The 12,144-nt window shown below is 51.4% G+C and overlaps 1 protein-coding gene and 1 non-coding gene across 4 annotated transcripts; one reads left to right on the forward strand and one right to left on the reverse strand.

The window, feature by feature from the left end:
• Positions 1–1,190: 1,190 nt before the first annotated feature.
• Positions 1,191–4,182, reverse strand: C1QA (complement C1q A chain). Of its 3 annotated transcripts, none has more exons than XM_015130417.2 (3): positions 4,108–4,182; positions 3,036–3,205; positions 1,191–1,968 (listed from the first exon to the last, which is right to left on the reverse strand). In XM_015130417.2, the coding sequence occupies exons 2-3, from the start codon at positions 3,196–3,198 to the stop codon at positions 1,394–1,396; spliced, it is 738 nt and encodes a 245-aa protein (XP_014985903.2). In that variant the 5' UTR covers positions 3,199–3,205; positions 4,108–4,182; the 3' UTR covers positions 1,191–1,393. The 3 variants fall into 3 exon arrangements, with proteins under 3 accessions (XP_014985903.2, XP_077826852.1, XP_014985904.2); XM_077970726.1 differs by having other exon boundaries at positions 3,036–3,225; XM_015130418.3 differs by having other exon boundaries at positions 3,950–4,182.
• A 3,528-nt stretch (positions 4,183–7,710) lies between these two features.
• Positions 7,711–7,819, forward strand: MIR6127 (microRNA mir-6127). The gene is given in 1 exon segment (NR_128319.1): positions 7,711–7,819. It is a non-coding gene; the product is annotated as a microRNA mir-6127 (primary transcript).
• The last annotated feature ends 4,325 nt before the right edge of the window (positions 7,820–12,144 follow it).

A 12,144-nucleotide genomic window follows, 5' to 3' on the forward strand; every position in this document is an offset into this window, starting at 1 on the left:
CGGGGAGGCTGGTGAGGGTAGTGGTTAAACACAGGCTTGGGCATCAGTAAGACTTGGGTTCAAATCTCAGCTCCTTCCCACCCCCCAACTTTTTTTTTTTTTTTTTTTTGAGAGATGGAGTCTTGCTCTGTCACCTAGGCTGGAGTGCAGCGGCACGATCTCAGATCACTATAACTTCTGCCTCCCTGATTCAAGCAATTCTCCTGCCTCAGCTTCCCAAGTAGCTGCGCCACTACAGGTGTGTGCCACCACGCCCAGCTAATCTTTGTATTTTTAGTAGAGACGGGGTTTCACTATATGTTGGCCAGCCTGGTCTTGAACTCCTGACCTCAAGTGATCTGCCTGCCTTGGCCTCCCAAAGTGTTGGGATTACAGGCGTGAGCCACCGTGACTGGCCCCCAGATCCTCCCCTTAGATGCTGATTTGCTGATTGATGCCTACTCCTTGCAGCCTCAGTTTCATCATCTGTAATGTAGGGCCATCATACCATACCCAGAGCTTGATCATAAAGATTAAATAAAATATAATAATAGCAAAACTTCCATAGTCCTTATTATAAACCGAGCACTGCTCTACAATTTTCATGTATTAAGTTATTTAATCCTCCCAATGACCCTTTGAGGTAGGCGCTATCATCAGTCCCACTTTCCTCAGATAAGGAAACTGAGATTTCAGAGCTTGTTAACATGCACATGATTAGACATCTAATAAGTGGTGGCATCAGGATTCAAACCTGGGTAGATGAGGCTGCTAGGACCTGCTAAACACATTGTGTGAAATACTAAGAATGGGCTGGGCGTGGTGGCACACACCTCTAATCCTAGCACTTTGGGAGGCCGAGGCTGGCAGATCACTTGAGGTCGGGAGTTCGAGACCAGCCTGGCCAACATGGTGAAACCCCTTCTCTACTAAAAATACAGAAAATTCACCGGGCATGGTGGCAGCTGCCTGTAATCCCACTTACTTGGGAAGCTGGGGCAGGAGAGTCGCTTGAACCAGGGAGGCGGAGGTTGCAGTGACCAAAGATCACGCCATTGCACTCCAGCCTGGGTGGCAAGAGCGAAACTCCATCTCAAATAATAATAATAATAATAATAATAATAATAATGACAGGCCTGCTTCTTAAGCACTGGATCGTTATCATTCTTAGGCCTCCCTCTCAATGCCCCGAGTAGCAACTGAAGCTCAAGTTCGGCAGACACAGACACAGATGTTTATTCCAGGAAGAGTTCTAAGAAACGAGCTGTCTTAGAGCATGTGTCACGGGGGCAGCCAGTCCTGGGGCTCTCGGAGCCAGCCCCCTCCCTTCAGCAGCTGAAACAACAGCGCCCCCATTTTACAAAGCGGAGCATGGAAGCCAGAGAGGTGGGTGGGGGAGGGGTCCTTCCCGGGCTCAGGTGGACGGGAAGATGAGGAAGCCGCTGAAGACGCTGTCAGCCTCAAGACCTTGGTAAATGTTACCCTTTCTGGGGTCTTTTTCGACCCAGACCTGGTCACCCCGCTGCAGCTGAAGCACCATGCCCCCTGACACCACCTGGAAGAGCCCCTTGTTGGTGGTGTCACAGAAGCCCAGGGAGCGTCTGACCTGGCCCCTTGAGGAGGAGACAATGGACAGGCAGATCTCCCGCTCGGACACCACCTGGAAGGTGAAGTAGTAGTAGCCGGGTACAGTACAGACGAATCGGCCTGAGTGGTTCTGGTACGGCTCTTCCTGGTTGGTGATGACCATGTCAAAGATGACCACGTTGCCCCCCATCGGTGGGTTCTGCCGAATGGCCGAGAAGGCCGGCCGCGGCTGGTCCTTGATGTTTCCTGGGTTGCCCTTGATACCTTTAATTCCTGGGATGCCACGGTCCCCGAGGGGGCCACTGGGCCCTGGGTAGCCCACCTTGCCGGGGTTTCCAGAGGGCCCGGGTTCCCCCTGGTCTCCTTTAAGGCCTTGGATGCCTGTCCTGATGCCAGGGGCCCCTGTGGGGAGAAATGCCAGATTGGGAGTCAGAATCCAATGCCTACCAGTCCTCAGGGAGAGAGCTGGACCCCCTGAGTCTATGGGATAAAGGGCAAGGAAGCACCTGGGCCTTCAGGACATCGATTCTGACTAGCTGTGTGACTTTGGGCAAGCATCTCAACCTCTCTGAGCCTCCGCTTCATCTGTAAAGTGGAGAGAAGTGTGAACAGGCACTTGGGAAAATGTCAGGTTCTGGGAAATGCATGGCACTCTGGCTGCTCTGCTGTGCTCCTGCCCAAGGCTGAGGACTCCATACCCCTCTGGAGGGCACTGACCTTGACTTCTTCAGGTTCGGGGACCACATGTAGGATGCCCGGATGCAAATTATTGCAAATGTCTATGTGATCCTTCTGGTCTGCTCTGGACTAGGAGGCCTAGGGGGATTCCATGAGACTCCCTTTCCACTTTGGTCAGGACCTCCTCCCTTTTCCATCACCCCCGGCCTTTCTTCTAGAATGTGAGAGTTTCTGAAGCCTAGAGGTGCTGGGGAGGGGGAAGCAGGGACCGTGTTGGGGGTGCTGGAAGGAAGCGAAGGGTCAGTTGCAGTTATTTGATCCCTCTCTCTGTGCCAGGCAGCGTTATTTCTCCATTTTACAGATGAGGCCACATAGGCTCAAAGAGGGCCGATAATTTGCTTGAGGTCACACAGCAAGGCAGTGGCTCCTGAGTCTAAACTCTGGGTCCTCGTTTTTCTGTTAAGAGAACTGTGAGCAAGCACTCAGCATTGCTGCCAGAACTTTCACATTCACTGCTCAAAGGGAGCAGAGGGAGTCATTCTCCAGAGGGTGAAGGTGAAGCTGAAGAAAGAGGACCCAGGCAGTAAAGGGGGAGTGGAGAGGCCTGAGGACATGGCCTAGGGAGAAGGCTAGGCCTCCCTTAGCCCCTGGGGCCAAGTGCAAACTGGAGAGGATTCATGGGGCATTGGGGGCAGACGGGCTCTTGATTCTCAGTGCCACCCCAAGCCTTCGCTCTGGAGGCCAGGCCAGGCCAATGTCCAAGGGGCTAGGTCCTGAGGGAGAGTGCTTACCAGGCTCCCCTCGCTCCCCCTTGAGGCCTGGCCGCCCCGGTCTGCCGGGTCTTCCTGCCACCCCGTTCTTCCCGTCTGGTGCTCGGCACACATTCTGGGTCACGATAGAGGCCAGCGATATGGCCAGCACACAGACCACCAGCCATCCCTGGGGGCCTTCCATGTTGTCCCTGTGGAGACACGGGAGGGCCTGGACAGGCTGGACATCACACTCACACCCAGCTCACACCCTTGAGTCCCATGCACACAATGATATATGCACAGCCCTCCCCCAGTGCACATGCACCCTCCGGGGCTCTCAATGTCCACTCTCAGTCCAGCGCCAGGGACCCCACACATATACACAGAACCACAAACTCACACACATCCACACATGTAACCAAGCACACCCACATCATCACACATTCACACAAACACAGTCTCTCATACATGTACCTACAAAACACAGTAGGCAAACTCAGAAATCCACTAAACCCCCCTAGACACACAACTGATACCCAAATAGACTCTGTCCCTCACTCACACGGACACACCATTCATACACTCCCACAGGTGATCGATTTCATTGAACAAATGTGTATTGAGCGCCTGCTCCTTGTTTAATTAACACTGGCTCACCCAGATGGTGGAGCTGTGCATACGCACAGGAATTCACAAACGCTCAACACCACACCTGCTCACTCTTCTGCATGCTCCGCGCCTTTCAGTATCCACCTGAGCACGGGAGGCTGGCTGCCCCCACAGTCCCCTCTGCTGGGTCCCACTGCCAGCTCTGGCACCCCAGGCTTTTCCTTCTTTGTGTTGGGGGGCCAGGACCCACGAACCCTGGTCTTACATTCAGTTGCTGGGTCTAACTCATCGCCTTTCACCCTCCCTCAAGCCCCGGCTCAAGGAGTTAAGTTCCCTCCACTCACCCATTCTGGGTTCCTGATCAGCACTGCACTCCCATCCCTATCCTAGAATCAGCCACAGTTATTTCCCTCCCTCCCTGCCTCAGTTGCCCAGCCTACTGGGCCAGCTCCCCTGGGTCCCGGAACTCCGCAGCCCCCTCCCTCTGGGACTCTGGCCTCACCTGCCTCCCGTTGTCAACTCCAACTGGATGCTCCTGCCCTCTGCCCGGGGACCCTGTGGGCTGCCCAGCAGGAGTGGCGCCAGGCTGTGGCCAAGTTTCACATCCCTTCCCACTTCCCCTTCTCCAGACCTGCCCCCCTGAACTTCCCCAGGGGCCAGAAGCTCACCAGGGACATTTTGAGCAGACTTCAGCAAGACATTGGATGTCCTGCCCCAGCAACAGCTGGTGTGGGGGTGGGGGCAGTGAGGCCAGTGCCTGTGAGGACATGGGGTGGAGGCCGTGCAGGATGAGGCTCTGAGAACCAGAGAAGCACAGAACACCAGAGCGGAAGGAATCTTTAAAAAAATCTGTCCCTTATAGGACTTTTCATGATTATGAAAGTGACACGCAGTTCATTGCCAAAAGCTTGGAAAATACAAAGAAGAAAGAACAGTGCATTGGTGAGAAGGAAGCACAGCAATCTGTTTCTAGACTTGCTGCTTCCTAGTTGCATGTCTTTGGGAAATTACTTGACGTCCTGGGCTCTCAGTGTTGTCTGTACATTGGGAACGAGGTTCTATGTCATCTGATTACTGTAACATTTTAATGACCTACACATACAAAACACTTGGCACATGGTGAACACTTAACCACTAACTTTTGCCAACATTTGAAAAAACAACAAGTCTGGATGCTTTGGCTTGCGCCTGTAATCCCAGCATTTTGGGAGGCCAAGGCAAGCAGATCACTTGAGGTCAGTAGATCGAGACCAGCTGGCCAACATTGTGAAACTCCATCTCTACTAAAAATTAAAAAAATAGCCAGGTGTGGTAGCATGCACCTGTGTAATCCCAGCTATTAGGGAGGCTGAGCTGGGAGGATTGCTTGAGCCCAGGAGGTTGAGGCTGCAGTGAGCTTTGATCTTACCACTGCATTCCTGCCTGAGAGACAGAGCAAGACCCCATCTCAAAAAAAAAAAAAAAAAAAAAAAAAAAAAAAAAAAGAGATGGCAATGGCAGGCCATCTGGAATGGCTGCTGTCATCACACTGGCTGTGGTAGGGAGGCACGGCTAGGGCTGCATGCTCCGTATAGCCAGTGGGAGCTGGGGACAGTGGGAACCCTACCCTCCTGGGCACCACTGCAGCTGCCAAACCACTGCTGAAGACCCAGGCCTCCTGCTCCATGGAGCAGGCGGGGGCCCCCGCCACCCCCCATGCAGCTGCAGCTGCCTAAACTGTAGCTGTGGACCCAGGCATCCCTGCACTCTTGGGGGCCCAGGAAGGCCCCCCACCAACCCTTGCAGGCTCAGAAGTGCCTGCTCCCACTGCCTGGCTTCTCCCTGCTCTTGGCGCCCACTCTGATCTTGGAGCAAAGCTGGTGCTGAGCCTGGGTGCTGTTGCAGCCTGGCTGGGTGTGTGCATGCTCTGGGAAGTGCTAACACACTAGCCCCCTGCTGCCTTGGCCCCCTCCGGACTTTGGGCACTGACTAGCATGGAAGGAAAGCCAAGGGGAAACTGAGGGCAGCTCAGTGCTGACCTGCAGGTGCCCTTTGGCATGAACAGCCTGGGCACCATGAACAGTAGCAGGAGACAGACAGGCTCCTGGGGGAAGGGGATGGGTCCCTGGTGAGGCCAGGGAAGGCCTGAAGGCTGGGGGCCAGGCTGCCAGTCCCACAGTCCAGAGTGGGAACTTGTGGTATCTTTTCTGGGCTTGCCTATGGCCACCCATGGACCAATCAGTATGCACTTCCTCCCCTCTGAAGCCCGTGAAAGCTTCAGGCTCAGCCAGAGCTGAGCAGACATTGGGATGACCAGCTGCTGAGAGGAGCTACCCGCTCCAGGGCCTCCTCTCTGCTGACAGCTGCAGAGACGGCAGAACAACGTGTCTGCAGAGAGGAGCTTCCCACTCCAGGGTCTTCCCTCTTCTGAGAGCTGGGAAGTCGACAGGTTGACCTGCCTGCAGAGAGGAGCTTCCCATTCCAGGTCTCCTCTCTGCTGGGAGCTGAACACTCGTCAGGACACCCTGGCTGTGGAAAGGAGCTGTTCCCTGAGGGAGGCCTGCAGGAGGCTGCGCTGTTCTATCGCTCAATAAAGCTCCTCTTCGTCTTGCTCACTCTCCACTTGTCTGCATACCTCATTCTTCCCGTTTGCAGGATAAGAACTTGGGACCCATCAAATGGTGGGGCTGAAAGAGCTGTGACACAAACAGGGCTGCAACATGCCCCTTGCTTGCCACGGTGTGAGTGAAGAGAAGGAGAGAAGAGCTGCAGCCCTTCGGGGAACCCAGACCTGGGAGCTCCCCAAGCCAGGGCTGTGACTCCCTTTTTGGGGCCCCGTGGTTCCTGGCATCTCCAAGCTTCTGGGTGCCACCGTGTTCCCTGGTGCCAGCCATGGAAGCTGCTTGTGGTGTACCTGGTTTAGCCACAACCTCTCAGAGAGCTGGTGCCCATACTGGCACCTGGAGCTGTTCACCCCACTACAGCAGCCGGCATGTCTGACTGTGTGCAGTAGCCAGACCCCACTTTCACTCACACACCCCTCACTGTTCCATCCCTGACTTGCCCTGGGCAGATGTGCAACCCAGGCTGGTAACGTGAGCTGGGTGCAGCCTGCCAGGTGGAGTGAGTGAAATGAGCCCAGTGGGCCTGAGCAAAACTTGGGCAAAGGTGCCACCAGTCACAGAGGTTTCCAGCCAGAAAAATGACACCCCAAAGATCCCGTAACACCATCTCAAAAAAAACAAAAAACAAAATCCAGCAGTGAAAACCTGTGAATTCTACGATATAGAGATAATTGCTGCTAATGTTTGAATGGATCATCTAGCCTCACTCATATTAACTGACAGGGTGCTCATTATCTGTCTGCACAGCACACTGCTTCATTGTTGGCTTGGACCTTGAGAATGCTTTTTTTTAGATAGAGAGGCTCTGTCTCTCCCAGACTGGAGACAAATGTGTTCAGGCCTGGGCTGACCACATCTGTCTGCTTCTTCTCATGAGTATGTTTTTGTTTGTTGGTTTGTTTGTTTATTTATTTGTTTTCTGAGAATTTTGCCAGAGGCAGGAGGAGGAAAAGAGGAGGAGAGAGGAGATAAGGGAAAGCTGTTGTAAGTGGGCAGATGAAGGGTTTTCCAGCTTTGGGGACTTCTTTTTCATTTGCAATCTTATGTGGCATCTGATGTATGTTAAACAAATAAAAATGGGGATACTGGGCCAGGTGCCGTGGCTCAAGCCTGTAATCCCAGCACTTTGTGAGGCCGAGGCGGGCAGATCACGAAGTCAGGAGATTGAGACCATCCTGGTGAACACGGTGAAACCCCGTCTCTACTAAAACTACAAAAAAATTACCCGGGCATGGTGGTGGGCGCCTGTAGTCCCAGCTACTCGGGAGGTTGGGGAAGGAGAATGGCGTGAACCTGAGAGGCGGAGCTCGCAGTGAGCCGAGATTGTGCCACTGCACTCTAGCCTGGGTGATAGAGCAAGACTCTGTCTCAAAACAAAACAAAACAAAAACTGGGGATACTGGGTTGAAGGGTGGGGGCCCAGAGCTCCTCCTGACAGCCCCTCCCATGCTGCCTGGATTCAGAAAGTTCATAGAGCTGGAATCTCACCTGCTCGGCCCATACCTAACTCACAGTGTGACCCTGGGCAAGTTATCTCATCTTTCTGAACCCCACTTTCTCCAGCTACCAAGATGGGGGAGTGGGTGGGAGGTGGGAAGACTGCCCAAATGATCTCTAGTATCCCTTGCAGTATCCATCTTCCTCTTCTTTTTTTTTTTTTTTTTTGAGACAGAGTCTCACAGGCTGGAGTGCAGTGGCTCGATCTCGGCTCACTGCAACCTCTGCCTCCTGGGTTCAAGAGATTCTCCTGCCTCAGTCTTCTGAGTAGCTGGGATCACAGGTGTGCATGCACCACCATGCCTGGCTAATTTTTGTATTTTTAGTAGAGACGGGGTTTTGCCATGTTGCCCAGGCTGGTCTCGAACTCCTGACCTCAGGTGATCCTCCTATCTTGGCCTCCCAAAGTGCTGGGATTACAGATGTGAGCCACCACACCTGGCCCAGTATCCATCTTCTTTGACTCCATTGCGTCAGCCTCGCTTGTCTGCCAGAGGAGTTAGAAACGTGACACGCCCGAGCCGGAAACACCAGCCTCATGTGCCCTATTTTACTCTAAAGACACAAAGGACCGGAGACAAAAAAAGACTTGCCCAGGGTCACACAGACAGGGGCGAGCTGGCAAGAGGATACTGTGAAAAGCTTCTTGAAGTGTCGTTTTCAAAATATGGAATACCCAGTTCCTATAGAAATACAGTGTGGGAATGTGTCAGTGTCTTCTTGTAGGTTGTTAATGGAGGAACCAGCTGGGTGACAAAGCTAGTTCAATGGATATAGAAAAAAAAATATGTATACCTGTATATGGAAAGAGAGAGAGAGTCAGTTAAAACAACAAGAATTCTGGAATATTCATAAGATTGCTAAATTAGATACAAAACTGGTTAATGTTCTATAGGGCAGTACAATCAACATGTCGGGGCTATCTTCTCTATGGAAAAGAAATCATTTGCATCTCTACCAGACAAAAATAATTTGCAACTTATCAGTTTTCTACCAGTTAACAGCTATCTTTACTGAATCTGGGCTCTAATCAATAGTAAATAATAAGTCAAGTCAAGTGACATTCCCCTAGAGTGTCAGATGACCCTTAGGAGGGCTTGTTAGATACAGCTCTCATTTGACTTTGAAAGGACACCAGTTATCTATTTGCCTTATTTCCAAGTGTTGGATGATTTTACTTATCAGGCTGTTGCAAGAGTATAAACACTTCCCAAGAAATAAAAGACATCGATACTAATGTACATATCATTAGTGTGAGAAGTGAAAGGGTCAGCAATGGCCCTGTGCATGTCACAACAGGGACACCTTCAGGCGGAGAGGAAGGGCACATTCTTCCATTTCTCCAGAGCCCAGACTCCTAGACGGGAGGCAGATGTGGGGAAGAGAGGAGATTCCTAGCCATGCTTGCACCGTCATGATCCATGAGGTTCAGTCTCAGAGTGGGGTCAAAGGTCAAATAAATAACCAAAAAACAATTTTTAAATGACTGGAATTCTTTATGGCGGAGTCACATCCCATTCAAGAGTTGGGTTGCAAAATCAGCACACGAGGCAAACATTGTAAATGGTGGAAAAATACCTTCGAACAGCGTCACGTGAAAGACTGTATTACCGTTTCACAATGGACTTTTGCTGTCAGTTTTGGCTCCAACAGTAGAACAGATTTCTTGTTCTTCAGTTGAGTACCAGTTGGTTAAGATTAACCAACTTCCCTATCACTCACACACAAAGGAATTGAATCTTCGGAGACTGGAGCCACCCTCGGAGGTGAGGTGTTTAGATTGTGAGGGGTTCACAGGAGCTGAGGCAGACTTGGGGACAGCAGACCTCTCCCAGCCATGGTTCTTCCAGAAATAGGCTCTTAGAAGACAATATCCCCTGGCTGGGCATGGTGGATCATGCCTGTAATCCCAGCACTGTGGGAGGTCGAGCAGGGTGGATCACCTGAGGTTGGGAGTTCGAGACCAGCATGACCAACGTGGAGAAACTCTGTCTCTACTGAAAATACAAAATTAGCCGGGCGTGGTGGCACATGCCTGTAATCCCAGCTACTTAGGAGGCTGAGGCAGGAGAATTGCTTGAACCCGGGAGGTGGAGGTTGCAGTGAGCCAAGATAGTGCCATGCACTCTCGTCTAGGCAACAAGAGTGAAACTCCGTCTCAAAACAAAAACAAAAACAAAAACAAAAACAAAAACCTGCCTCACTTAAATTGCAATTTCTAGTTGTTTCTCTCTTGGAGTCCTATTAGGCAAAGTGGAGATACTCAAGTGTGTATATAATGTGACTCTGAGGTTCTTGTATATTTCTTTTAAAAAATGAGGCGTAATTTGCACAGAGTAAAATGTGCACATCTCAAGCACACAGCTCAGTGGCTTACACCTGCACGCACAGGCCCTCTACCACCACTCGGATCAGAGTGCGGAGTATCCATCTCCCCAGCAAGGCGGCCGTGCCCCTCCGAGTCAACAGTGCTCCCCTCCACCCACACAATAACTGGTGTTCTGCTCTCCCTCACCATTGGTGCCTTCTGCCTGTTCTTGAACTTCATGTCAATGGAATCAAGCAGCCTGTGCTCTTTTGTGTCTGGCTTCTTTTCATGAACATGCCAGTGAGATGCATCTGTGTTACCGTGTGTCAGTTCGCATGGTATTGCTGAGTGCTATTCCATTGCACACGCAGTATCACACTTTGTCTATCCCTTCTATTGGTGTGGAGTTTGGGCTATGATGAATAAAGCTGCTAAGAACATTCTTGTGCAAATCCTCTGCTCCACCCAGCCCTGTGAACAGATACACTCACTTCTCTGCTGTACGTTTGAACACCAAGAAGGATGCGTAGAGTTGACATCAGTGCTCTTTGCTCTCTTCCATCCACTCCTCCAGACATCTGTCTCCAACTTCCTGTCTCCACCAAAAAATAAAAATCTCCCGGCCCCTCTACCCAGAGCCACTGTTCCTCCTTCTCCCCCACTCTCCTGCTCTCTGTTCTTTATTATGGAGATTGTCTTAGTCTGGCCTTTCTTGCAAAATCCTCCTTCTGGGCCTTTTGGGGTCTATCCTTCCATTATCTGTCCCCACCACCCAATAAGATCAGGGTTCCGTTAGCAAGTGGTTGGGGGAGGCGTTTGGAATTGGGGAGGGAGCTGTTGTGCGAGAGAACGGCCATGCGTTTGTGCACACTCTTTATTCTTCACTTTTCTTGGCAGATAAAAGCACTTCTTGGATTATTTTATGAAACGCAGAGGGGATTGTAAACAGCAAATCAGTTACTGTGGAGATGGAGGCAGCGTGTGTTCAAATACAGTGTCTGTGTCTTTTTGGCTGTGTGATCTTGCGCGAGTAACCTCCTGTGTCTGGGGCTCTAACACGTCACCTGTAAACTGGGAATGATGACCTCAAACTACGCGAGGCTTCCAGGCAGCAGTGCGGCTGGTCTCTGGCACACAGTAGGTGCTTAACACAATGTCTTACCTCCTCCTACTCTCACCTGGCACTCAGAGGGCCGGTGCATGAAAGAAAATGTGAAAAAAAAAAGACAAAAAAGATTTATTGCGGGGGAGAGTGAAGAAAAATAGGAAGAAATAAAGCCCCCCCAGATGGAAGCCAGCACCCTGAATGCCCACGAGGGAGGCAGCCCAGCCTGGAGGGGAACTGGGCGGAGCTGCTCTGGAGACGTTCTTCACAGGCAAATACAGCCAGAAGCCACCAGGCAGGTAAGATGTAAAAAGATTAAGAGGATTAAGAGAGAATTTGGAAAACAAACAGATCGGGCTGTGGGAGCCAATAAGGAGGTATTACCTCCACCTTGTGAGGGCTGGGCCTGACATCGAGGTTGCTGGGAGATGCTAGCTTCCAAGGAGCTCACATAGGCACGAGGGTCACAAGAGAGCAGCTAGGGAGAGCCCGGAGTACAAATGATCTCCACCATCTGCCCATCACAGGACCTGAAATTCCTCCTGTGAGGCATTATTTCCACAGGGTAAGCATTGTCCTCTCTGGGGTGTTTTGAGGTTGATGCTGCACCGTGGTGTGCTTGCAAGATGTTAACAGGCTCTTCCTTGTGAGCCCTACTGAATAATGCTGGACTTCCTACTGGGTGCTTAATACATGACCTCACTTCATCATCAGAATCCCCGGGGAGGTGGCATGGTGACAGCCCCTTTTACGGATGAAGTAACTGAGGTTCAGAGAGGGTAAGTGACTCACACAAGGTCACACAGACTGTAAATGGAATAGTTATTTCTTTCTTTCTTTTTTTTTTTTTTTGGCATGGAGTCTCTCTCTGTCGCCCAGGCTGGAGTGCAGTGGCGTAGTCTCAGTTCACTGCAACCTCCGCCTCCTGTGATCAAGTGATTTGGGTGCCTCAGCCTCCCGAGCAGCTGGGATTACAGGCTCATACCACCACACCTGGCTTTTTTTGTTTTGTTTTGAGATGAATTC

This window comes from Macaca mulatta, chromosome 1 (assembly GCF_049350105.2).
Source record: "Macaca mulatta isolate MMU2019108-1 chromosome 1, T2T-MMU8v2.0, whole genome shotgun sequence".
In the NCBI taxonomy this organism is placed as follows: Eukaryota; Metazoa; Chordata; class Mammalia; order Primates; family Cercopithecidae; genus Macaca; species Macaca mulatta.

What these genes read in the sequence shown, in the direction of transcription:
- C1QA (XM_015130417.2), bottom strand. Translation starts at nt 3,198, where the DNA reads ATGGAAGGCCCCCAGGGATGGCTGGTGGTCTGTGTGCTGGCCATATCG. An exon ending in GGGGGAGCGAGGGGAGCCTG is followed by an intron (nt 1,969 to 3,035) that starts GTAAGCACTCTC and finishes TTCTCCCCACAG; the next exon opens with GGGCCCCTGGCATCAGGACA.